This window comes from Meleagris gallopavo, chromosome 9 (assembly GCF_905368555.1).
Source record: "Meleagris gallopavo chromosome 9, MGAL_WU_HG_1.1, whole genome shotgun sequence".
Lineage (NCBI taxonomy): Eukaryota > Metazoa > Chordata > Aves > Galliformes > Phasianidae > Meleagris > Meleagris gallopavo.
In genome coordinates, this window is record NC_139412.1 from 530,069 (window position 1) to 555,890 (window position 25,822).

The 25,822-nt window shown below is 57.8% G+C and overlaps 2 protein-coding genes across 7 annotated transcripts in view; one reads left to right on the top strand and one right to left on the bottom strand.

The window, feature by feature from the left end:
- STARD8 (StAR related lipid transfer domain containing 8) overlaps positions 1–13,290 on the top strand; it is a 42,534-nt gene extending 29,244 nt beyond the window's left edge. For all 6 annotated transcript variants that reach the window (XM_085230514.1, XM_085230513.1, XM_085230519.1 and 3 more), the window contains 13 exons: positions 872–943; positions 2,388–2,469; positions 5,097–5,160; positions 6,212–7,581; positions 8,310–8,483; positions 8,582–8,741; positions 9,028–9,226; positions 9,333–9,543; positions 9,648–9,762; positions 10,031–10,246; positions 10,596–10,813; positions 10,951–11,127; positions 11,365–13,290. In XM_085230514.1, the coding sequence (XP_085086640.1) occupies positions 872–943; positions 2,388–2,469; positions 5,097–5,160; positions 6,212–7,581; positions 8,310–8,483; positions 8,582–8,741; positions 9,028–9,226; positions 9,333–9,543; positions 9,648–9,762; positions 10,031–10,246; positions 10,596–10,813; positions 10,951–11,127; positions 11,365–11,482 (3,176 nt within the window). In that variant the 3' untranslated portion in view covers positions 11,483–13,290. The remainder of the gene's footprint in view (positions 1–871; positions 944–2,387; positions 2,470–5,096; positions 5,161–6,211; positions 7,582–8,309; positions 8,484–8,581; positions 8,742–9,027; positions 9,227–9,332; positions 9,544–9,647; positions 9,763–10,030; positions 10,247–10,595; positions 10,814–10,950; positions 11,128–11,364) is intronic.
- LOC100550910 (relaxin receptor 1-like) lies at positions 13,004–25,417 on the bottom strand. The gene is made up of 18 exons (XM_010715107.4): positions 25,153–25,417; positions 22,793–22,936; positions 22,063–22,143; positions 21,873–21,978; positions 21,462–21,533; positions 21,148–21,219; positions 20,761–20,832; positions 19,879–19,950; positions 18,370–18,444; positions 18,209–18,280; positions 16,781–16,852; positions 16,612–16,683; positions 16,385–16,456; positions 16,229–16,300; positions 14,926–15,155; positions 14,420–14,830; positions 14,046–14,261; positions 13,004–13,782 (listed from the first exon to the last, which is right to left on the bottom strand). Exons 1-18 carry the CDS (start codon positions 25,202–25,204, stop codon positions 13,613–13,615), a joined length of 2,133 nt encoding a protein of 710 aa, XP_010713409.2. The 5' UTR covers positions 25,205–25,417; the 3' UTR covers positions 13,004–13,612.
- Between the last annotated feature and the right edge of the window lie 405 nt (positions 25,418–25,822).

Below are 25,822 nucleotides of genomic sequence, written 5' to 3' on the forward strand. Positions count from 1 at the left end.
TGTGACAAGAACTGTAAATCTCAGCAGACAGATGGACTGCTGACACCAGACAGCAGCTTTCTCTGGCTGCACATTCCCTCAAGTTCTGTAAATCTGAGAAATTTCCCAGAACTTAGTGCTGGCCTTTGGATGGGCTCAGCCTGAGAACAGCTGAACCGTGGATGAGGAAGCAGGGATGGGGTGGGCAGGGGTTGTAGAAACCATTGGGGCTCTGATGGCTGGGCAAGCTCTCTGTCTGCATCCCGTGGTCCAATGTGGCTACAAATCCCCTCTGTGCTGGAGAGCCTGTGCTACAGCGGGGTGTGCTGCGTGCCAGGATGAAAGCGAGCTGGAAAGAAAGGAGGGGGTGGTCAGAGATGGGGGAAGTGGGAGGGAAAAGAAAAGGTTCTTTTGGCAGACTCCTCTGGAGGATGTTTGCAAAAGTTCCATGAAGTGACCAGCCCTAAGCTTTGATGGGCTCAGAATTAGTTATTGAAAATAAAGATGTTCCTCTCCCTCTCCTGGCAGAGTGCTTTGTTTGGTTTGTTGGGTTTAGAAACGAAGCGTTTCATCAGGAGTTAGAATTAGAACTGTGTCCATGGGCCTGTCCCTCCCGTTCCCTTTGTCCCACGTTAGCGGAGCACCCAGAGCTGAGCAGTTTCTGCTCGGTGTCCTGTATGGTGGGGGCAGCGAGCCCACAGTGCCCCACTGCTGCCAGCACCACGCTCACACCTGCTTCCCAGCGGGTGTTCTTGGTGTTCCTCCTGGTTTGTGCATTCAAAACCGGGCTCAGGTGACACGGCTGCTGGGCTCCCGGTGTGGGGAGCTGCTGCAGGGCGCAGCACCGCTTTTGCCAGTTGGATGCTCAGACTGTTCCTTTGCTTTGTTTCAGAACTTGAAGCCAAGAAGGCTTGCGACTGGCTGCGAGCGGCGGGATTCCCGCAGTATGCCCAGCTTTACGAAGGTGAGAGCTGCCCGGTCTGGCTCGGGGCAGGGTCGCTGCGTCTGGGTGAGGGGTGAGGGAACGCGGCATCCCCGCTGCAGGGCTGTGGGGGACATCCCAGGGCTCCTGGTTGGGCCAAGGCGGGTCGGGGTGCGTGCATTGGGTGCGAGCAGGCTGTGCCGATGGCCAACGTGGGCAGCGCAGGGAGCGGGTTGTCCTGCCTCTCTGCCTTCCGCCGGGCCCTGCAGACCCAATCCCACTCCCAGCCACGCACACGGCGTGCTGCAGGTGAGTCCTTTGCAGCTCGGCCCCATTCGGTGGGAGCTGCGGGCAGCCCGGCCCGGCGGCCGCAACAATCGGCGGAAGCGCGGCTGTGGGGCTGCACCGCCCACCATTGTCTGCCTGCCGCCCCGCTCCGCACGGCGCTCGGCCCGTGGGGATGGTGTTACCCAGATCCAGCCCTGCCCAGGTGATGGCCTGACTGCACGGCACGGCCTTACCGGGTGCCAATGGCCTTACAGGCTGCATCTCGGCTCCGGTTGCTATTTCAGTGCTGGCCCCGCATGCGAGGGTGCCCAGGTCCTGCAGTTTGTGCCCGGCCCCAGGGGTCTGCTCTGACCGAGGTTGCTGCGGTCTGTGAATAAACCCACCCCTTCCCCAGGCTCCGAGCAAAGCTTTCCACGTCCTACCGCCGTTTCATTCTGTTCCCCACAGCTGGCAGGGCTGCGTGACCCTTCGGTAATTGCACTCCGTAGCGGCACCAGCAGCCAGGCGAGCTCACAGCTCCGTGCCCAGCCCTGTGCAGCGATCCCCGAGCTCTCTGCGGGGGCAGAGGTGAGGGGAGCTGGAGGAGGCCCTGGGGCACCTCATCACCCAAAAATGATCTGCAGAAGGAGACTGGGCACACAGTGCCTTCACTTGAACTTGAAAAGATGGAAAAAGATTCTGGAACTGATGCAGCCCTGTACTGGTGCTGCTTTCTTGGGGTGGAGACTTCTTAGCAGCTCTCAGCTCTCCCCAGTGGAGCCAAGAGGCTTTCTTGACCCTGATGGAATATGGACAGAGGGAGTCTGGGGCGCTGAGGGATCACTGTGCATTCAGTGTGGTGTCCTATGGGCACCGAGATGGCCGTTGAGCGCTGGTTGGGGGTGGCCTCTCCCCGAAATCTGCCGTGGCCCAAGGTCTCCATGCAGGGGTAACATCACTCAGGTCCCTCTTCTCTCACTTTGGGGACCTGGGCCCTTGCTGGGCTGCTCTTCCCTTCCAGCGGTGGAAGCCATCGTAGCGGCTGCTCCTGGTGTCAGTGCCGCACACAGGTCCTGCTTTCCTCTTTGGGCTGCTGCTCTATGCCCCCTGCTCCTGCCCCCTGCCTCTCCCTGCTTGCCCCTTCCTGCCTTCCTGCTCTGACCTCTCCGTGGTGGAGCAGCCTGGAGCCATACTGACCACCTCTTGCCTTTCTCCCCAGACTCGTTGTTCCCTCTTGACATCGGCGCTGTGAAGAAAGACCATAGTTTCCTGGACAAGGATTCTCTCAAATCTCTCTGCAGGTAAAGTTCCCACCAAGCCGGCTGGTGGCTGCAGAATGCCAAGCTGAGCCCTGCAGGTGCTGCCTGCTGTCCTGCAGTGACTGCGGGTGCTTCACACAGCTGTTGTGTTGGGTGGACTGTGGTGCCAGGGAAACTGCACTGTTTTTTTGTTGTGAACATGCAGAGCTGCAGGAGAACAGACATTAGCCAGAAGTTCTTTTTGTTTGACTTTTGAGCCTTGCTGTAATTTTACATGTGGGTAACTCCAGGCTGTGGAGCTCTGCTGAAAGTGGATTGGTGAGAGGTGAGCTGTAACACTGGGCAGTGGTGCAAGGAGACCTGGCCTTACTGCCTGAGCTCCTCTCCTTCCTCCTGGCTGCTCTGGGCCGTGCTTCACGCACAAGTTGTCCTGGGGGGAGAGCCACAGGGGAGGGACATCTTGTTGCTTGATTTTGCAAGGATGGTGTTTGGAAACCGCACCTCTGTGTTGGTTTGTGTGGTTTATGGTGTGAGCCAGATCCAGGTCAAAGTGCCTGTGGATGAAATTCTGTCTGCAGACAGATTTGCACTCGGTCATTGGGTTTGTGCCACCTGCGGCAGAGAGCAGGCATGCAGTGAGGGATTTGCTGAGCGTTCGTGCAGTGAGAGGCACTGCGTGGGACAGGGGTGCTGTGTGCTGGCCCTGTGTGTGGGTCCTTGGGAGCCATGGGTGTTCAGAAGCGCAGGTTCAGGAGCTGTCAGCTGTGCAGCGCTGGCTTGCATCGTGCTTGTAAACTCCTGCTTGTTCCTGGAATAAATGCTGTTCTGGTGGCTCTGAGGGCCGCCCTGCTAACAGAGAGGTGTTGGTCACCCAGCGCCTGGCAATAGGAGCTGGGACATTTCCCACAAGGACGTGCTGCTCTCGCAGTGCAGGGTTCAAAATAGCTCTGAGAGATGTCACTGGGTTTTTTTTCTGGCAGAGGAAGCAGTGTGGCATTTCAGAGATGAGCTCTGAATGACCAGACACCGACAGGAGGGACCCACGTCTGTCTGTCCGGGCGGGCTGTGTGTCACGTTGGCGGGGAGGTGACTCAGGCCTGCTTTTGCTTTTGGGCCACATCACCACATCTGTGCCCCCACGCTGAGAAGCTGAGCAGCGCTTGGCACAGCTGTTGCCTTCCAGACGCGCTTTGGGGAGCAGCAAGGTGCAGGGCAGGATGGCTGCTGGCTGCCTGTTGCCCTGCGTTGGCTGCGGTGCTCATCTTCTGCCGGTGGTGCTGTGCACAGTGCAGGCTGGGGAGGCTGTGAAGTGCCAGCGTGAGCGCCCACCCCTGTTTGAGCTTTTAGTCCTTTTGTCTTTGCCTGGCGGGCTGCAGCATTCATGGGGCGTTTTGCTCTGAGGGCCAGGTGCAGGTTGTCCCTGTCCTGCATGGGTGGCTCCCAACAACTGCATGGACAGGGCAAGGCCAGTGCTCTGCTGCCAGCTCAGGCTGCTGCTCTTGTTGAGCAGATGGATGTTATCTCCAAAGCTGTGGTGCTTCTGTACCCAGCAGACCTTCTCAGGTGGCCATTGGGCACAAGGGTCACCTTCATCCCGAGCCGAGCGAGGCTAAGTTCTGAGCAGAAGTCTTGTTTCTGACCCATGATAATCATTGCTTTGCAAAGTTACTTTATTTCCTGAGTAATCGCTCATCCACAGAGCTCTGGAGGCAGATAGATGTGATGAGCAGCCTTGAGAGGGTGACACTGCCTCTGCTCTCAGGGGATGGGCTGCACGACTGTGTTCATGTTTGGAAGTTTTCAGCAGAATTACAGAAGGGGCATTAATGACATTTTTGGTAAAGTGTGCCTAAGATTTTTTGTTGTTGGATGTGCAGATACACAATTTTCACGCTGGAACAGAAGTTGTGCTGTGCTTGCAGAAGTGTATACAAAGTGCTAAATAAAATGAATGAACTGGAGATTCATTCACTTGTGTAAAGAAATGGGACTTTAATCTGTATTTGGGAGATAGGTGGAGGGGCAGAGGGGGTGGGCTCGGGACAGGCTGGGGCAGCAGCGTTCCTCTCTGGCTTGCTCAGAGCTGCTCTGCTGGCTTCAGCTTGGTGACCTCCCTGTCCCTGCATTTGTCCTTTCACAGCCCGGTGCACCCAGAGTGCTGCGAGCCGGGGGAGCCGGGCACCCTTTGATGCTGGGGCTGCTGCTGTGTGAGAGTAAACACGGTGCTGGGGGGCTGCAGTCTGGGACGTCCTGCTGTCTGCTCTGAGCACTGAGTGCCGCTCTGATGGCTGTGCTGGCAAAATCCCTGCTGGCCCACAACCAAGTGCCCGTGCCACCAGCGTGCCAGAGTGCTTTAAACTCCTCTGCTGCCGTGCCAAGGGCTCATGTGATGGCTCCTGTGCTGGGGTGAAGGAGGTGCAGAGGGCTCCTGGACTTCTCTGCGAGCAGGGTGCAGCTCGGGAGCCTGCCCACAGCTGTGTGCTGTTCTTGGAGCTACTCCAGCTCTACATGTCTGCCTGATCCCTGGAGCCACAGCTGCTGGGTGACAGGTGACCAGGCACAACAACAGCTCTGAGACAAAAAATAGAAGAAAAAGGAAAAAGAAAGAAAGCACTGCGAGCAGAGCAGGAAGTCACAGCCGGGGTACAGCGTCTCTTGTTTTCTTGCAGGAGGCTGATGACCCTGAACACATGTGCCTCCATGAAGCTGGAAGTCCACTTTCAGCGTAAACAGGTGAGTGCAGGCCTCTCAAGGGGAATGCGTGGAGCTGCAAGCCTGTTTTTTTTTGGTAACACTGGTGCTGCCCCTGGGTCGGTGCGCACAGCTGCACACGGTGCTCGCTCCCCTTGTCCCTGCTGCAAGGAAGGGTGCAGCCTGGGAGCTGCTGACTGCCCTTGTGTGTGCCCATGCTGTCTCTGCCCCACAGCTCCTGGTGCTCCTGGTAACGGTGGTTCATCAAGCAGGCTGACAAAGGGCTGAGCTTCTGCCACTGTGTGGTGGTGACAGCAGCCTTGGGGCTGCTGTGTGGAGCTGAGACTCCTGCAGCGCACAGACCTGGGGTCACAGACTTTCTTGGCCCTTTTTTGCACCTCCTTCACCATCGCTTCTCTCCTGCCAGCTCTGTGGGAGGATTTTCTCCTGCCCCCTTGCTGTGGAGGGGCTGTCCCCCCCCAAAGGATGCAGCCAGTCCCTGTCCCTATCACCACCACACACATCCCAGATGGGCTCTGCACAGCTGGGGCACCATGGCCCCGTGCCCAGGACCCCCACCTGCCCAGCAGAATGGCAGGAAGGCCACCACATGGGGACATTGTTCCCATGTCCGGATCCCCTTCTCTGGAGCACAAAGCAGCAGAAGGGGAAGGGGCTGTGCTGGAGCCGGTTGCGGTGCAGCTGTTGCAGCAGCAGCGGGGTGGTGGGGCTCAGTGTGGAAGAGGCGCAGGGAAATGGACAGCTGCTGGGAGAGGCTGAGGGCTGCTGGGGTGGCTGTGCGGACCCAGCTTCCATGGGCGGGTGCTTTGCTGTTATAGATACAGTTACTGCCTGGGAGCCCTTCTGAGGTAGTGCAAGAATGTTACTTCTTCGCTGTAGCCCAGCACTTGAGCTTGGGCACAGCCACTCCTCGTGCTCCCTGAGCCCTGTTGCAGAAGGGGTGGTGGCCTCGTTGTGTGTGTAACGGGGAGAATGCTGTGCCCTCAGTTCAGGAGCTTGTCCCTGCAGAGCAGGGTGAAGGACACTCTGAGTGTCTCTGGTCTGACGGTCCGCTCTGCTCTGCCACCCACAGAATGAAGACTCTGAGGACGAGGACCTGTGCGCCATCAGTGACCGGTGGGCTTTCCAGCGGGACAGCAAGAGGTGGTCCCGGGTGGGCTCTGCTGATGTCCTCTCCCAGGCCTCCGAGGTCCCCACCTCCAGCGTGCGGCAGGCGTCCAGCCATGAGAGCGTCCTCACTGACCTCAGCACCAACCCAGAGGCTGTGTCCCTTCACAGCAGTGCCAGCATGGGCAGCACACTCGGTGTCGCAGCCACACCACCTGACCTGTCCCCTGGCCACGGCGCTGCTGTCACCCAGCCCGCCTGCAGCCCCAGCAGCTGCTCCTTGGCCAAGCAGCCCTTGAACCATGGCGAAGGTTCCAAGGAGAAGCCAAAGAAGCGGAGATCTCGCAGCTTCCTGAAGAGGATTGAGTCGCTGCGAAGGAAGGACAAAGAGAAAGCTGGCCCAGATGAGAAGGATGTTCCTCGCAGCGATGTCGTGGCCAGTCCTGGCTGGGACTGCGCAAAGAATAATGGGGACCTCCCAGCCACCAAGGCCGGCTCCCCTAAAAGAGGAGTATCTGCCTCTTTCCATGGCAAAAAACGCTTCTTCTCAGTGTCATACAGGACTAACCGCTTGGTGGGCTCAGGCAGAGGCAAGGTGGGCTCTGACCCAAAACGCAGCGGGCTCCACCTGGAGGCCTATCAGACAGCCGCAGAGCCCAGTGGTGACTGGGCTGCAGGACAATGCCAGCACCGGCAGGCGTGCCGTGGGGACTGCCTGGTATATGTTCCCAGGGACCACAAGCCGGGCACCTTCCCCAAATCCCTCTCCATTGAGAGCTTGTGCCCCCTGGGCAGCGGCTCCTTGAGCAGCTGGAAGCCGGGAGCCAAGCCTGGGGGTCTGCTGGGGGGCTGTGGCAGCAGCAGCAGTGCGGAGGGCTCGTCCTCCCCGCAGGGCTTTGCCTGCCGCCGCCGCGGTTCCTGCAGCTCCCTGGGCAGCCGGGTGAGCGTGTACGACAACGTGCCCGAGTTTGGCAGCGCTGAGGATCTCTGCAAGGGAGATGAGGAGGTGACCTACGAGAACCTGGACGATATCCTGCAGCACATGTGGGGGCTGCAGCAGAAGGTGGAGCTCTGGTATAAAGCCATCTCCCCCGAGCTGGTGGGGGAAGAAGGGGCCGAGGAGGAAGAGGAGGAGGAGGAAGAAGAGGAGACAGACTCGGGAGGGGAGCCCACCTTCCCCTCCAACCTGCACCTTGAGGAGCGCTCCATGTCAGACGTCGGCACCTCTGCCAGTGACTTTGACAGCACGGGCAACTCCCTGAACGAGGCCGAAGAGCTGGAGATGCGGGAGCGCCGCGACTCGGGCGTGGGAGCGTCACTCACCCGGCCGTGCAGGTAGCGGGGCTGCGGGCTGCGGGGCGACTCGCGGCTGCCCCCTGGCGGCCGCACTGCGCTGCTGCTCCCGATGCGCGGCGCTGTCCGTAACGGGCCGGCTGGCGTCGGCTGCTCGCGGCTCTCACGGAAGGCAGCGGCTCCCTTTCGCTGTGCTGGCGCTCCCTCGTGCTTTCTCTGAGAAATCTCCCGGCACTGCTGAGTTCTGCCGATTTCCCAGGCCTGCGGGGTTGATGCTGGAGGGCAGTGTGCCCCTGGGCAGGGCAAAGAGGAATGTATGGAGGTGGCTTTTCTCGTGAGTTGGGAACGTCCTTTATGTCCTGCTGGACACGGGAATGCAGCTCAGGAGCTGGGCAGGAGCCTTTCTGGAACAGCGCAGGCAGAAAGGGCTCCCAGCAGAGCACTGGCTTGTTGGAGCATCTTTTATCCTTGTGCAAGCAGGTGTTCCTGCTAGTGCATTTCCCAGAGCCCCTGCCCTCCTGCAGTTCTGCCAGCGTGCAGGTGAGAGGATGCTGATGTGGCAAGAGCGTTGGGATGGGAGTGGTCCCTTAAGTGGATAAAATATCTCTCTCTATGTCTCTGTGCTCTGGCTTATTCTGTGAGGAGTAGGAAGCAGCCCTTGTGGCAGTTGGGCTGGTGTTGGGCTGGCTTGGCTCAGCCTGGCTGCTGCAGTGCCTGCACCAACCTCAGGTGCTGGAGGGAAGGCTCTGAACACTCACCTTTCCCCACAGAAAGCTGCGCTGGCACAGCTTCCAGAACTCCCACCGGCCCAGCCTGAACTCTGCCTCACTGGAGATCAATCGCCAGTCCTCTGCTCAGCTCAACCTGCTCCAGAAGTGCTCCTTGCTGCGGCTCACAGCTATCATGGAGAAGTACTCCGTGCCCCACAAGCAAGCCTGGACGTGGTGAGCTGGTGGGGAGGGAGCTGGGATGGAGCCCTGAGGATAGTGCTGCTGAGGCAGCTGTTTGGTTGCCCTGACCACCTATCCATCCCATCCCGCAGGACTGTGCCCAAGTTCATGAAGCGGAGCAAAGTTCCTGACTACAGGGACAAGTCAGTCTTTGGGGTGCCACCCATCATCAATGTGCAGAGGACGGGGCAGCCGCTGCCACAAAGCATCCAGCAGGCGATGCGTTACATCCGCAGCCAGTGCTTGGACCAGGTGATGCTGCAGCCGTGGGCGCTGGGGGGCTCTGAGTGTGGGCAGCTGCTGTCTGCAGTGCTGTGGCTGGGGGAAAAAAAGTGAACTGCAAGCAGTTCATTCAACTCTTGCAGCACTTGGAAGCAGGGAAGGGGGAGAGCAGGGCTCTCTGTGAGATATTCATGTCCGTGGGGTGATCGCAGCCATCCCTACCTGTGCTGTGTGGTGGTGTGGTGTGGGGTAGGGGGTGAGGAGCGGGGTAGGGACTCACCTGGCATCCCAGCATGTTCCTGCTCCTTCCTGGCAGGTTGGCATTTTCCGTAAATCAGGGGTGAAGTCTAGGATCCAGGCGCTCCGTCACATGAATGAAACCAGCCCTGACAACGTCAACTACAAGGGGCAGTCAGCGTACGACGTGGCTGACCTGCTGAAGCAGTATTTCCGTGACCTGCCAGAGCCCATCTTCACCAGCAAGCTCACCGACACCTTCCTGCAGATCTATCAGTGTAAGGCATGGGGTGTGCCGGGGGACAGCGCTCTGCTCCCGGGGAGGGCGAGGGTGGAGGTCCATCAAGGTGAGGACAGAGCGCTGACTGCAGGCGCTGCCCTCAGTTGTGCCAAAGGAGCAGCAGCTGCAGGCAGTGCAGGCTGCCATCATCCTGATGCCAGATGAGAACCGTGAGGTGCTGCAGACCCTGCTCTACTTCCTGAGTGACATTGCCTCTGCCGAGGAGAACCAGATGACTGCTGGAAACCTGGCCGTGTGCCTGGCCCCCTCACTCTTCCATCTCAATGTGTCCAAGAAGGAGAGCACCTCACCGAGGTAAGGGCTCTGCTCCTGCTGATCTGCTTTGCATTACAGGGCTGGGGGTGGTGTGAGTTGGGGCTGGGCTTTGATGCCTGCTCTCAGCTCGTGCCATCCCACAGGGTGATGCACAGGAGAGGCACTATGGGGAAGCCTGACCAGAAGGACCTGAATGAGAACATGGCTGCAACACAGGGGCTCTCCCACATGATCACTGACTGCAAGAAGCTCTTCCAGGTGGGTGGCTGTGGTGCACTCAGCTTGGTGCTGCCCTCCTGCGTCTGTGGGGTCAGTGCAGGGTGAGGGGAGGGCACCCACAGGGTCAGCCTGGGGCATCACGGGGGGCCAGCAGAGCCCTGTTCATGGTGGAGCCGTTCACAGGCTGCATGAGGTGTGCTTAGGGAGGTTGCATCTGTCCTTCTCACCTCCTTCAATGAGGAGCTGCAATTTTCTGGCTGACCAGAATAACTCCCAGCCTGATGAGCTGTGCACTCTTGCTTTGTAGGTCTCCCATGACATCTTGCTCCAGCTGAGCAGCTCTTACATGGCAGCAGATGCTTACCCCCATCCCCTGTCCGAATTTGTGTGTCAAGGGGAAGGCAAGGATTTACACTCCTACTTTGAGCAGAATGTCCGGAACCTGCTCAAAGAGTCATCAGAGAAATTCAAGGGATGGCTGAGCACCCCAGGACCCCTCAACACGGAGCTCTCCTGCAAAAAGGTGAATGCTACTGCAAATGGGATCTTTGGATTTACAAGGTGATTTGGGTGCAAAGTAACTACTGTGAGCTACAGGTCCTGTGGGCACCTGATGAGCCCTTGGTGCCCATTCCCTTCTGCAGGGAGGGAATCCGTGTCCCTGCCCTGGCTGGAGGGGGACGGCTCTGAGGTGGAGTGTGCTCTGTATTCAGAGCCCACCACATCACTATTTACCCCTCTCCACCACCCTAAGCAGCTCTTCTGTCCCATGGTGCTGTTCCACGGCAGTGGGACCCGTCAGTGGAACTGCTTGGGGACTGGTGTACGGGCTCCCAGAACTGCCTGCCTGAGCCTTCGTTCGGCCCCAGCAGGTTGGGGACGGGCACCCCCTGCGCTTGTGGAAGGTCTCCACAGAGGTCGAGGCCCCTCCCTCCACGGTGCTGCAGCGGGTGCTGCGGGAGCGTCACCTCTGGGACGAGGACCTGCTTCAGAGCAGAGTGGTGGAGGCTCTGGACAAGGACATGGAGGTGTATCACTATGTGACGGACAGCATGGCACCTCACCCGCGCAGGGACTGCGTGGTGCTCAGGTGAGGGCAGGGGGGACCAGAGCTGGAGGGGTGTTCTTGGTCTGGTGTGGCTGGCTGCGTGGGCTCTCCCAGCCCCGTGTGGTGCCTCCCCTGCGTGGAGCGGTGCAGCGTGGGGCTGAGTGCTGCTCTGTGTGCAGGTGCTGGCGCACAGACCTGCCACGAGGAGCCTGCCTGCTCGTGTCCATCTCGGTGGAGCACGACAAGCTGCAGGTGGAGGGAGGTGTTAAAGCTGTGGTGCTGACCTCGCAGTATCTCATCGAGCCCAGCGGCATGGGACGCTCCAAAGTGACGCACATCTGCAGGGCTGACCTCAGGTACGAGAAACCCTTGGGATCACTGCTGTTCCTCTGCATCCATGCATGCTGGTGGAGGTGTGGGAGCTGCTCCTGCATTTTGCTGTGTGCCCATAGTGATGTGGGGGGAGGACATGCTCCTTTTGCTGCCATATTGTCCTTGTTCACCATAGGCCATCACAGATAGCAAGAAACAAGGTGTTGCTTGTGGCCTGCCCTGCCTATTTACCCATTGTCCTGCCTTGCTCCCTTTCCCAGGGGCCGATCACCGGAGTGGTACAACAAAGTCTTTGGGCACCTCTGTGCCATGGAGCTGGTGAGGATCCGAGATTCTTTCCCAGCACTGAGTCCGAATGGCCCTGAGACCAAGATCTGAGGAGCTGGGAAGATGCTGCATCCTGTCAGACCACGGACACGCAGCCAATGGGGCTGGGACACTCAAAGGGGAGTGAGAAGCTGACATGCCACTAGGATGGGCACATATTTATATGCTTCCTTTTAAACTGGGCCTGGCCCCCCAACAGAGAGCCATGGGCTGCCCTAGCTGTGCACGGCCCTTCTCTGCTCCCCCTGCAGGGCCGTTTGCCACCATCCCTTGGAGGGACAGGGGCAGCTGTACCCCCACACCTGCTGCTGCTCATCTCTCCTGTCTCATGCATGCTACAGGGCTGGCTGCCGGCAGCGATGGAGCTGTGCCCCAAGGGGCTTTGTAGGAGAAATGGACAAGAGCATCTTGCTTGCCCATGGAAAGGAGAGGGGGTTTTGGGGTGATGCCCAATGGTCCAGAATGAGCTGGACCAGGAACTGCTCCAGGTGAGGGTATGTGGAGCGAAGCAGGAGGCAGCAGAGGTGTGGGAGCTGAGGGGCAGGTGGAGCCAAGGCCAGAGATCACAGTGCTGTGTCAGAGGTGAGGACTGGGTGGCGAGGGGAGAAGTGTGCATGTGCAATGTCACCCAGTGTGGGGACAGGCAGGGAGCTGGGCTGGGAACCTGTTTGCTGAAGGATGCTCTTACTGGAGGAGAGGACGACGTAGATATCTATAGATCCATTTACTGACAGCCATTGTCAAGTGGCAGACGGAATCTACTGCTATTACCTTTGGTGCTAAATTTCATAGGGGATGAAGGAAAAAGCTGTTTTATCCACTGCCTTGGTCTGATTCAACTGAAAGACGCCCTTGTACGCTGCGTTTCAGTAGGGGCTGGATGGACGTGCTTCCAAGCCAGTTGCCATCCTTCCACACCAATGTCAGGCAGTTGGATGGGGGGTGGACAAGGCTAGAAACCCAGAGCAGCCGCAAGGAAGCTAATGAAGGGACAGTGATACAAGGAGGACTGAGGCAGTGGTGCAAGAAGGGTGGAAGCAGGGAAGAGGGATGTGCCCAGCACTGCAGCTCATAGCTCCTTGCTACAGCTGGAGGGTCTCAGTGCACCCCTACCAGAGAGGGGTGAAAGGCGCAGCATCCCCACCAGCGGGAGCTGATCAAGCAGCATCTGCTTCCACTACAGCAAGCAAATGGTGATAACCCAACTGCTAGAGCCAGGCTTAGTACACCTCCTGTGCACTGCAGTAACGAGGCATGGTGGATTCACGTCTCTCTGGGCAATGGCAGGCAGCAGAGCTTGTGCCCCACAGATGTGCAGAGCTGCCCCAGCACACCCTGCAAGGAGCCTGGCTTCCCCTTCCCAGCCCTTCCTTCTTCCTGCGGCGCCCAGAACTGACCTGGTTTCTCCTTTAGGCAGGGACCCAAGTTACTTGACGTCGTTCCAACTGGAAGGCAACACGACCCACGGGCGGGAGCAATTCCCAGTGCCAGTTTTGCCATAACAAATCATGTCTGTCTCTCTTTTGGTTAAAAAGAAAATAAAGATGATCCAGTCTGTATTCTGTTTTTATATATATATATATATATATATAAAATACATAACTTCTTGAGGGAGTGATTTTTCTCCTAATATTTTTTTTAAACATTTCTTTTTTTTCTATATAAATACTTGTACAGTTGGAATATTAATATATAACTGTGGCGGTAGAGCTCAGCACCAGGTGATGCTCACTTAAAAGATGTGTATTTTGTATTTAAGGGGCTATTTCTTGTTTTGTATCATATGCAATGCAACAGATTGTTTGACTTGGATTGGGGCTGCTCTTCCTATCCGTGTAATTAATAAAATACTAACGATAGCTACTGGCTGATGCAGGAACTCTGGTGGTGAGTGGGTGCTGTGAGCTGATGCCCCATTGCAGCGCGGTGATGCAGCGCGGTGATGCAGCGCGGTGATGCAGCGCGGTGATGCAGCGCGGTGATGCAGCGCGGTGATGCAGCGCGGTGATGCAGCGCGGTGATGCAGCGCGGTGGAGCCATCTGGGTCGCATCTTTGGGTCACAGAATGCAGCCAAATCTGAGAGCAGCTGTGAAGATGCCCCCAGGGCTGAGCTGTGCAGGGAATGCTCGGTGTGCTGGGGCCTCGTGGTGGTGCCAGACACAGGGTCAGGGGTTGACAACCTATAGCACCACCAGCATGACACTCTGCCGGGAGCTCAGCTCTGGGCGCCGGGCGTGCAGACAGCCCTTCACCTTCTCCTGGAAGGGAGCCGTAGTGATGGTGTAGAGGATGGGGTTGAGTGCGCTGTTGATAGGCAGGATGAAGATGACCACCCAGGATGTGATGGTGCCTGCTCCAACCAGGAAATGCCATCAGGCAGCCAGCCTCCCCCAGGGGGGAACACCCCACACATGCAGCAAAATGGGGCAATGCCAGCCACAGAGGCACAGCCATGGGGGTTCATGACTGCTGCCCTCTGCCAGGGCCCACCCAGGGATGAGTGGTGCTCCCCCCCTTCCCCTCACAGACCACACGTGGGTGGTGGAGCACCCAGACTTGACAGCATCCACCCCCCAAGAGGCCCATAGCCGGCAGCAGACTCCAAGACCTCACCTGGAATTTCCACCTGCAGCAGGGAGAGCAGCTTGAGCAGGAAGATGGGGATCCAGCAGAGAGCATCGGTGAAGACAATGAAGAAGAAGCGCTTGGCGATGGCCACATCCCGGGGGCAGACGCTGCTCTCCGCCGTTCTGCAGGTGGTGATGCGGATCGAGTAGAACATGCCAGTGTAGGCAAAGACAATGGTGATGAAGGCTGCGAGGTTCAAGCCTGGAGAGAGGGAGAAACTTTGCTCTGAGCGTGTATGATGGACTAGAAGCAGAGCAGCCCACTTCCAGCAGTGGGAGGAGTGGAGACATCACTGTAGCTTCAGCTTGCCCTGCCCCGCGCTCCACTCTCCCCTTCCCCAGCCCTGCCCAGGGCCTCACCCAGGTAGATGGTGGTGGAGAAGCCCCTGGCGCTGGGCCGCTCACCCAGCTCAGACTGCAGTGGGAAGCACACCCCGTTCCTCCCATAGTAGTTGCCAAAGGACTCCTTGCAGCACAGCGGCGCGATGCTGAGCGAGAGGCCCAGCAGCCAGATGGCAGCCAGCACTGAGGCGGTCTGCTTCCTGCCGGCTCTGCGGTAGCTGAAGGGGAACACGATGGAGAAGTACTTCTCCAGGGTCATGTAGGTGAGCAGCAGCACGGACACCTCAGAGGACAGCATGGCCAGGCTGCCCACCAGCTGGCACGGCACGCTGGCCATCCAGCCCTGTGCATGCCGGTTGTATTCTCCCGAGTACTTCAGGTCAAAGGCGCCAATGACAAAAAGATAGATGCCCATCAGGCCGTCCGCACCTGGGGGGAGACAAAGCATCATGAGAAGGAGGCACCGCGCTCAGCAGCACCCATTGCACCAGTGCCCCCGCAGCCCCTGGCCACTCCCGGCTCACAGCACAGGGATTTGATGGCCATGGTGTGTGCGCTGCTCTCTGTGACCACGCAGGACCGCATGCAGATGACGCAGATGTTGCCCAGGCAGGTGATGCAGGCGATGACCCAGACGAAGACGCGCAGGATGATGTTGGCCAGGAGGTGCTCGAAGGAGGAGATGCCGTCGGTGTTGGGTTTGCAGCTGCGCACGTGGGGCGCAGAGCTGCAGTACTGGAACTTCTTGAAGTAGCTGCAGGGGGAGGGTGCTGGCTGCTGCCCCGCGGCCATTGCACAGCCACCCTCCTCCCAGCCCTGCTCTGCCCACCCCGCTGGGATACTATTCCCCATCTAGGTGAAGAAGAGCCAGTCGGACCCTCACGCTGCAGCCAAAAGCCTTAGAGCCTCCACTGGAGGACAGGAGTACCTGGTAACCCTCTTCTGCAGCTGGGACAGGAGAGGGATTTGCAGAGCACAAGAGGGCTTGTGGTTGGCGCAGCCACCGCACTGTGCTTTGGACACTAAAGAAACCTGAATCCTTTACAAAACAGCCTGGAGGCACCCCTGTGCTTTCCTGGATCAAGTGCCACACACTTAAACCTGTGCCTGCTCTGCACTGCTGCCTAATAAATACAGAGTGCTTTCCTTCAGCCTGTGATTCTCACAAACATTTAAAAAATTAATCCCTTTTTTGAGTCTCTCAACTTCCATTAGCATGGATTCAAATTTTTTCCCCTGCATGTTATTTCAGATTAATCTTTTCAAGGCTTATAAAAGCAATTCCATGTAAGCTTAGCAAAACTTTACATTAGAAAATTACTACAAAACTGACATGCAAGGCTCATTTCTGCTTAATTATAGATAAAAGGAGAGAAATGATTGCTTATTAGCAAGTCAGGTAGAAAATGTACCATATTTGCAGTCCAAACAGACCAATTACAGAAAGGAAGATGTACAGTTGTCTTTCATTACAGGTACTCTAAAATGTGCATCTGCAGAAAATTAATGATTTTTTTTTCTCCTTGCAAAGCACTCACAGCTGGCTCCTCGGCTGCATTGCCACCATGCCCACCCTGCCTGCACACCTCTGCTGCTCTCAGGCCATTAGCTCCTGCACAAGCAAAGGACCTTGAATGGCATTGCTTAACCCTGACTTCCAGTACCCACCTCAGTCAGCAAAGCCCACCCTTCACACCCCACCAGTGCCCAGAGCTGCACATCACCCTTGCACAGCACGCACTCTGTGGGGCACACAGCTCTGCATGCCATCCCCTCTGCTCCAGGGGGGGGTTCTTGGCTTGGGGTGCCCCTTCCCTCCACACTCACATGTGGGAGAGGTTGGCCAGCCCACGGAAGGTCACATTGTGGATGTTGGGGATCTCCAGCCCCTCCAGGCTCCTGCAGGATGAAGGCAGGGCTGGGTGCTGCTGCTGGGTGTGGGGTCACTGCAGCACCGCGGGGTTGGGGCATTGCGGGACTCACAGGGACAGCAGCTGGGGCAGGCTCTCCAACTGGCTGGGGCAAATTTCTTTCAGAGGATTGTAGGAGATGTTCCTAGAAGGAAACAAGGTGCCGCTGTTCCTCCCCCCGGATGTGTTTGCAGGAGCTGGAAATGAGGGCAAGGAGCCGTGTTCCCGGCTCTTCCTCAGAGCCCCCCACCCCAGGGCAGCACACAGCCATGATGCAGGTGAGCAGAGTGCCATACTCACAGCTGCTGCAGGGCAACCAGCCCGTGGAACAACGATGGCGGGAGCTCATCCAGCCCATTGCAGGACAGGTCACTACGTGGAGCAGAGCGGTGCTTAGGGAGGCGGTGGGGAATCCACAGGAGTGAGGGCCCCAATCCAGGGCTCGGGGGCACAACAGCCATGAACTCACAGCTCCACCAGCCTGCTCAGCCCAGAGAAAACCCCACCCTGGATCCACCGGAGTCTGTTCCTACGCAGGATCCTGGGCCAGGAGGAAGGGAGAGCACAGATGCAGCACTGTCCACGTGCATTCCATGAGCATTCCCCAGCGCAGGGCTGGCTGTAGCACTCGAGGTGCTGCAGGGTCACCCAGCTCTGCTGAGACTTCCTTTGGGGAGATGGGTGAGGACAAAGGGTAAAGAAGGCTTTCATGAGCCTGTTTGCTGTGGGTAACTCTCGCTGCGGAAATAACTGACGGGTGTGCATCTGGGAGATTAAACACCTATCTAGGCTTCTCTATGGAGGGCTGTGTAACAGTCAGACCTCCTTGTCTTGAGAGACAGAAGATTCCAAAGAGCTCAGCCTCAGAGTTATGGATCATAGAATGGCCTGGATTGGAAGGGAACCTAAGGGTCATCAAGTTCTAACACCCAGGCCACAGGCAAGGCCACCAACCTCCAGATCTGGTACTAGACCAGGCTGCCCAGGGCTCTGTCCTATGTGTTCTGAACACTTCCAAGAACGGGGCATCCATAGCCTCTCTGGGCAGTCTGTTCCAGCACATCACCACTCCCTCTGTGAAGAACTTCACCCTGACTCTACTCTAAACCTTCCCTCCTTGAGCTTAAAACCACCCCCCCTTGTCCTATTGCTATCACCTCCCTCATGAATGTGGGAGAGGAGGTCAGGGAGAACACAGGCCTGTCCCCAAGGACTGAACAAAACGTACAGGGGACTCCCATGCACCCACATCTCCTTCTGACGATGAGACAGCAGCTCTTCCCCTCTTCTGAGAATGGTGACAGCAGGACCAGAAAGTGGGCAGCATGAAGCAGCCCAAAGGGAGCAGAGAGCATTGTTCAAAGCTCTGCCCAGGAGGAGGGGTGGGCTGGGACAAAGGTGAATTCTTTGCCTTCAATGGCGCCAGGATGGCACCTGCATGAGAGCCTGGAGCACTGCTCAGCCCCGGGCAGGAGGGGACTAAACAGAGCTCGTCACTGTCTGACACACGGAGCCAGCATATGAGCTTTATGTGCTCCTTGGGGATATTTTTAGGGGCTCTGGATGCCAGCGGGAGGCTCAGAGCTGGCTGTGGGCCCTGCTGCTCATGCACCACAAGCAACTTTTTCCATGCAGTGCCCTGCCTCTGACCCCGTGGATCACAGCAGACTCCGCCTGCAGCTCCCTGCCCCGCTGGGTATCCAGCCATACAAAAGGCTCTGGGGAGCACTGCTGGCCAAGTCCGCAAAGCTGACTGCAGTACCAGTGATGTTTACAATACCAGAGTGGAACCATTCACCTGGGACACAGCCCGGAGCAGAGCGGGGTCCCAGCTGAGTGCTGCCCATCCCCCACCTCCATGCACCCACAGTGGGAGGGGGGTTCCTAAAGTACTCACAGCACAGTGAGCTCACGGCACTGCTGAAATACGGCCCCACGCACCGCCTGGATCCTGTTCCCTTCCAGCTCCCTGCAGGGAATGCAATCACACTGCTGCTTCCCCAGCCCAGTGCCCCCAGGAGCAGTACCAGACCCCAGCTGCCCCAGTCAGATACTCACAGCCAGCTCAGCTTTGGTGTCTCCACACAGAGTGAACCATCGGGTATCTTGGCCAGGGAATTGTTCAGCATGTACCTGGGGGGAGGCAGCGGGGAAAAATGGAGTTGCAGTGCAGCCCACCCACACAGGATGCAGCCTGCTGCTAACACGGGACCACATGGCGCACCATGAAGGCTTTCTGCTGGTGCCTGGCCACACCACAGGGCTCTTCACAATGGTACCCAGACGAGCTCAGGGCTGGCAGCACCTCCCTTACTGATGGATCCTTGCACTCCTGTTCCCGTGTCAAAGCATGAAGCAGTTCATGCAGACAAACACCTGGTGCATGCAGCTTAACTGCATTGCGGAGTTTTGTTCACCTTCCTTGGGACGTATGGGTGAGGGTCACAGCCAGTGAGCGAATGGGTGCAGCCCAGGGAGAAAGGTGCACGAAGCCAGCAGTGAGCAACTCGAGGGTGACGGGCAGTAAATGCAGATTTATAGCCTGGAATCCCTCTGACATTTTTCTCAACCCCTTTGCACATGCCTGCGTGCAGTGTTTCTTAGTGCACTTTTTGTGACCGCAGTTTATTAGTTTGTTTGATTTGTTAAAAAAAGGCAGAAGGATAAACACGCTGCGTCACTGAGCTGCTCCACTGCCCGCAACGTGGGAACACACAGCCTTGGGAACGGAGCTGGGACACGGGGTGCCAACCAGGCATTACAGAGCTCTGGGGGCACAGCACCTCCTGCCCAGAGCCCCGCACCAGCCCCTTCCCCAGCCCCATAGCCCCAACCATCCCCACCTCTGCAGTGCTCACCGTCCCAGTCACCCAGCCCCAGACCCCTAGGACCCCTGGTAGCTCCCAGCCCTGGCCACAGCCACCTCAGCACCACACACCCACGCCCCATTTTGGCTCTTTTACAACTGCCTCCAGCCCATCCAGTAGAGATGCGCAAGGCCACAGCAGCAGCAATAGCTGAGGCTCTTCCCTTGCAGCTATGTGCTCAGGGATTACAGCTTAAAGCAGTCAGATATATGTGAGCATACAAATGTGCATGTGTGCTCACGCACACATTTCTGTGATTCTGCGATTTCTTTTTTTTCCATTCTGACAGCCAAAACTTCTCCCCTAACACTGACTCCAGGCTGCTGCCAGAGTTTCTGATCTGCACAGTGGACTGTGGAGGTGGAGAAGGCGTTGCAATCATGCTTAAGTGACTGCAAGATTACTTTTATGGCAGCCACAACACGAGAGTTATCCTGTTCTTCCACTTGGAAGCAGGCCTCATAAGCAATGCTTGGCTTGAGCCTGTCTGGTGTACAAACATGCAGCACAAGAGACAATGGCTGGCCAAGGCTGGGGTCCCACTTCCAGCACCACCCTGCCCCCCACAGCTGCTGGCAGTGCCGTGGGAGGAGGAGTGGGGGCACAGCATCCTTGGCTGAGCCCAGAAAGCCCAGAGCCGGGGCATGGCCAACGAGTGCAGGAGGTACCGAGGCGACCCACAATGGCCCCCAGGACTCACAGGAAGTACAGCGACCTCAGCCCTGAGAACGTAGCAGGGGCGATCCGGGCAATCCTGTTGTTGTCCAATATCCTGGGAGCGGGAGGAAGGAGAGGTGAAAGCAGGGAAGGACTCTGGCAGCACACAGAGTGCTGGGAGCCTGTCCCACGGCCCCATCCCCGGGCTGGGGGCTGCCCAGGGTCCCATCCCCTCCCCTTAGCTCCTGGCCAAGCAGAAGTGTTAGATCCAGCTGCAGAGCCTGGATTCCCTCACAGTCAGGCTCTGCTGGATTTTTCCTCTCTTCTGCTGTGAAACAATGATAAATTAAACACCATTCAGGGAATTCAGGGCTGTGCCTGACTTCTCTGAAGTCCTCTGGATTGTGTGCTCCACAGACCACCCTGCATGAGCTGCTCGTTGTTCTGCTTCCCTCTTTGATTTAAGGGACGGCTGAGCCGGTGCTGTGGCACATCCGGAGGGAAGCTGGGAGCAGCCCTGCGTGCTGGGGGGGGCACCGTGCAGAGCAGCTTCTGCACCCCAGCTCTGACCAAATGCAGCCTTAGAGAGCAAACAGAACCGAACGGTACAGGCTGTCCTTTTTGTTTAAGCACTTTTGGAGGGGGGTGGACCTGCAAACTGACTCCACGTGGGGAAGGTCTCACACAGAGCTGTGGTCCTGAGAGTGCCCTGCACCATGCCCAGCACTGTGCATGCTCACTGCCCTCTGCAGCCCAGCAGGAGCAGCTTCTTCCCCGCAGGAGAGAAGCGCTTGGCTCCCACCACAGAGCCGTGAGCCCAGCATCCCTGCTCCACCCCATATCCCTCTCAGGGCTTTGAGTTGCCACCCCCAAGGAAATAGGGTCACGATGCACACGAGGAAGCTGGGAGCAGCGGGGAGCTCACAGCCACTCAAGGCGGTTCAGGTCCTCAAACGTGTGGGGCAGCAGCTGGGAGATCCTGTTGTGACTGAGGAACCTGCGGACAGAGCAAGAGAAGCATTTTCCTCTGCCTTGGTGGGGCTGCTCACAGGCCCCCACTGCCAATGCCTGGGACACCCCCCGGTCAGTGCCGGCACAGGGCCCAGCTCAGAGGGAATTGGGCTGAGGAGAGCACAGCTGGAGCTGGGGGAGCTGGAGGTGCCTCTGCTCTGCCCATATCTCTCCCCCCACTCCACTCCAACCTACAGCAGCTGAGTACAATTCTCGCAGGAGCAGCTGTGCGATGCGTGAGGAGTGCTGCATCCCACGGCCCCACTCCCCCGGGCCTCATCACACAGCCATTCTTACTTACAGCATCCTAAGCTGAGAAAGTCCAGCAAATGCCTTGGGTGAGATCACACGGATCTTGTTGTTCTGCAAGAATCTATTAAAAAAAAAAAACCCACAACAACAACAAAACAGAACAGAAAGCAGATTGAGAGAGAGTTGCTTTCTAAGGGATTCTCAGGGCTTACAGGTCCTCAGGAAACAGGGATGTGCCCCATGTCTGATGGGGACCTGCAGCCCTGGAGCAGAGGGAGCAAACGATGGAGACGAGGAGCAGAGCAGAGCACAGCCACTTCATTCCTCTGTGCAACCCCATGGGACAGAACAGGCAGTACTCACAGCTTCCTCAGGCTCCAGCACCCAGTGAACTGGTTGTCCAGCAGAGTGTGGATTTTATTTCTCTTTAGGTCCCTATCAGGAAAGTGAGAGGAGAAGAAAAGAAAAAAAACAAACAAACAAAAATAGATCTAATAATAAAAATAATTTAATAATCAAATTCAGAGCCAGAGAGAAGACACAGGAGGACAAGAGAGCCCTGACTCTCCCTTTCCCTGAAATACGAATGTGTTGCTGTAAGGCAGCTGCTGTTCATTAACACAATCCTGCTAATTGCTCTCCAGGTGAGAATTTTCATGCTCTTCCCCCCTTCCCTGCTCTCCTGTCACATATGTGAGAGGCACTGGGGGATCAGTGGTGCTGGCAGCCCCCGGCCCTGCAGTGCTGGGATGGGGGGAGCCCTGCGGTACTCACAGCTGTGTCACATTGGGGGAAATCCTGGGCACAGTGCTGAGGTTCTGTGCGGTGCAGTCCACGGCCCTTCCCCAGCATCGGCACTGCTCCGGGAACATCTCCAGCACTGCGGGACCAGAGGGGATGTGCTGAGGGGGCAGTGAGGGGCCCGTGTGGTGGGGAGGGGATGGCAGTCCTGAAGGTGGCTTACAGCACGTGTCCGCCTCGTCCTCTGTCCCGGTGTTCCCAGCCAGCATGTCGCCCAGCACCCCCAGCCAGCCTGTGGTGTCCACTGTGGGCAGAAGTGCTGTCAGGCGTGGCTGCATCCCGCGGTGCCCGGCAGCTCTGCGTGGTGGGTGCAGAACCCCACAGCCTCGGGCAGGGTGTGGGGAAGGAAGAAGGCAGCAGGCTGCCTTCAGCCCCATGGCTGTGTGAAGCAGAGCTAGCTCCATCCAAATGCAACCCTAATAAACTTTTCCTTCCACTCTTTCTCCCATCCCACCAAGCCAATCCTGTGCCAGGTGTTGCACCCACAGCTCCCAGCAGCATGTTTGCCCAATCTCTGACTCTTTTACATTCTGCTTTCCAGCAACCCTGAGCAAAGAGCCCCCCAGTGGCACAGCATATTGTGCAAAGAAGGGAATTCACTTTGTTTCCTTACATCTGCTGCAGCCCCAACAACTGGCACAGAACCTCCCATTCCTCTGCCTCTGCAGACAGCCCACACAACCCTGAGGACTGCATCAGGAGAGTCCCAGGCAGGGGATCTGCTATGTGGGCATGCATTACAGTGCCAGAACCAGGGCACCACGGTCCATGATTCCTGCCACTGCTATTGCTCGCAGGGGAGGCTGCAGCTCTGCCCTAAATGCTCTCATCACGCCAGTTCCTGGCATTTCCAGCCCAGGGACACCCCACCTTCCTAGGGTCTTGCTAATTACCACAGTTCTCCTCATCAGCGCCGTTGTCGCAGTCGTCCACCCCATTGCAGTGCAGGGCCTGGGGCAGGCAGACCGAGAGATTGCCACAGGGAAACTGCCCCAGGGGACACAGGTACCCATCACTGGAGGGAGTTGGAAGAGGCTCTGCAGAGGGAAGAGGGGATGCTCAGTATTCTGGGGGCTGCGTCCTGCTGTGTGCCCACCTGTCCGTGTGCCATCTGCCAACCTTCAGCAAAGGGCTCTGCTCCTTGTGGGTCTCCCTGATGCCCAGAGCAGACGCTCTCCCACAGACAGACGTTCCTCCATGGACAGACATTCTCCCAGTGCCTTATCCCAGCCCTCTGTCCCACCACAGTGCTTGGCGGCCTCAGGCTCCCTTTCTGCAGAGCCCCTTCTGTCAGAGCCATTGAGGTACCCAGCTCCAGGGCCCTGTTCATTAGCATCCTGCAATTATCCCTGGCAGAGGCATGCCTCAGATCCAGCTAAGCGTTTCCACACCTGCTTTGATCAGGCACTGGGAAGTGGCAGCAGGCAGGAACCAGGAGGGAGCAGGGCTACTTTCAGGGCCCAGCCTGTCGCTCAACATTTCCTTCAGCTGTCAGCCTATTAATGGGTAATGGGGCATGCTATAATTAAAAGCACTTTGTCTCACTTGTGCGCAGCTCATCAGCAAGCACTGTGCCTTCACCACCAGCCCTAAGCAGGAGAGGGGGAGAGCAGCATCCCACAGCTGGTTGCAGCCTCACTGTCCCATGCTGGCCGTGGTGAGGTGCAGGAGCTGCTCCTGTGCTGACCTGTCTCAAAACAGGACCCAGGGAGCCCCACGCTGCAGAGACGTGGCTGAAGGACCTCACGGTCCCCACTGCAGAGAGTGTTTGCAAACGGAGCTATGTAAATACCGAGAGAGGAGTTTATCCACGTATATATTTTCGCACATAAACAGAGGCAGATGCTGTTTTTGAAGGAAGCTGAAGGTCGCAGTACAACTGATGCTCCCCGGCCCCGGGATCTGCTCTGCACTGACCAACCTGGGGCCGGAGGAACCAGTTACAGTATGAGGGAGAAATCAGGCAAATGGGGAGAGATGGGCAAAAAGTGAAACAAATGGACAAACAACAGCGGGCACTGCTCGTCTACCCCCTGCCTGGCTCTGGGAAAAGCCAGCCATGAGAGGAAGCAGCCAAATTTAGCCGGGCCGATCTTGGCATTTGCTGCATCCCTGCAGGGCCACGCAGGCCGGTAAACGCAGCCCACGCAGCCCCATAAAACGGCTGCGACCAAAATAGAGCACAAAGCCAAAGAGTGCTGCTGGGGGGGGCAGCCCAGCTGGGGCCAATTGCTCAGCCCCAGTCCACACACACCGCATTCTTCCTCATCGTGCAGCTTCATCCCAGGGTCTGCACGCAGCTCTGTGGGACTGCAGTGTGAGTGAGTGGCAGAGGGACGGGTTGAGAACTTTCCACGGGGGAGCACACTCATTTCAAAACCAAACCAAAGCCCTGCTCTGCCTCCCCTGAACTCAGAGCAGTTTCCCAACTCACTTCAATACATTCATTTCCAGAAGGTAAATACTCTAGGAGCTAACCCACACAGCAAAGCAGCTTGACTTACATCTACGTTACCTCTGTCCGCAAGGAAAGCCCACGGCTGCTGCCAGCACATCGCTGCTGGTGCTGCACAGGATGTGGCCATCCCATGCTGAGCATCCCAGCATCCCACCGGGGCTGAGACCCAGCACTGCTGCTGGCCGAGCTGTGCCCCCAGTGCTGCTGTCAGGGCTGCCCCGGTAATTAACTGCACATCGGGCAGAGGCCGACCCTCTCCTCCCACGGGCCGTCGGGGAAGGAACGGTTTGCTTGCCATCAACAAAAGCAAAGCACAACAAATCAGCCTCGACGGAAATACCACAGAACGCCTGGATGCTTGGTGTACCCCTTCCCAGCTCCTCACAAAAGCACCTGGTTTTTGTATGGTTTTGTCCACTGCTCCGTCCCCTGTCAGACCGCAGCATTTGCACTGCCCTGCACCTCCCCTGCTCTGCTCCATGCTCGCTTTCTCCCAACTAAGAGGCAGAGGCACAACCTGCGGTTCTCTCTGGGGTCACCTGTCCATGGGGTTGCGGTACGTGGGTGTCTGGGCAGGAGCACAGCGAAGAGAGCAGCATCAGCAGCTGCACAGAAAGCACTCCTTGAACCCAGCATTCCTCCTGCATGCAGCACGGCTCTCTGCAGGCATCACCGTGCGTGTGCTGGGCTCTGCACCCAAAGCCTGGGACACAGTTGCCCATGAAACCCCCTCTCCTCCCCCCAGCAGACGGTCCACGGCCCTCCCCACTTCCAGCAGTGGCTGCTCCCACATACCTGTGGCAGCGCAGAGCAGCGGTGGCAGCACCAGCAGGAGCAGCTGCATCATGGGGCTCCTGGCACTGAGAACGTGCTGCTGTGGGAGGCAGAGGAGGCGAATGGAGCGTGGCGATGTGACCGGTCCTCTCCTGCCAGTAGCTCCCAGCAACGCACACCAGCACTGGGGTGCTGCACGTTGTCAGCGCTCTCTGAAAGCCATGTGCTGCGCTGTGCATTGCCCGGCTGGGGAGGCTGGGAGCTGAGAAGGAGGAGGAAGGCGAGGAGGAGGAGAAGGAGGAGGAGGAGGAGGAGGCAGAGGGCTGCTTTCTCCACGCAAGGAGTTGGCCTTGCAGCCCCTGCTCGATAGATGCCCCCATGTAGGGCAGGGCAGCCCCACACCCTGCTCGTGATGGGGCTGGAGGGTGTCTGGCAGGGATCCACCCCCGGCTCCTTCGGGTCACCACTGCCCTCACTCAGCTCCCAGGAACCAGCAGACTGAGCTGCTTCACTGGCCTGGATTCACCCTTAAGAGGCAGGATGGGCCCTGAGGAGTCACAGCTGTGCCACTGAGAGGGGACCTGGTGGCCTTACCATGCCGTGATCTCTGTGCTCCGTTCCTCTGCCATCGGTGTGCTGGATTTCCTTGGAATCTCCTTTCCCAGCATTTCTGAACGCTTGTTATGAGTCC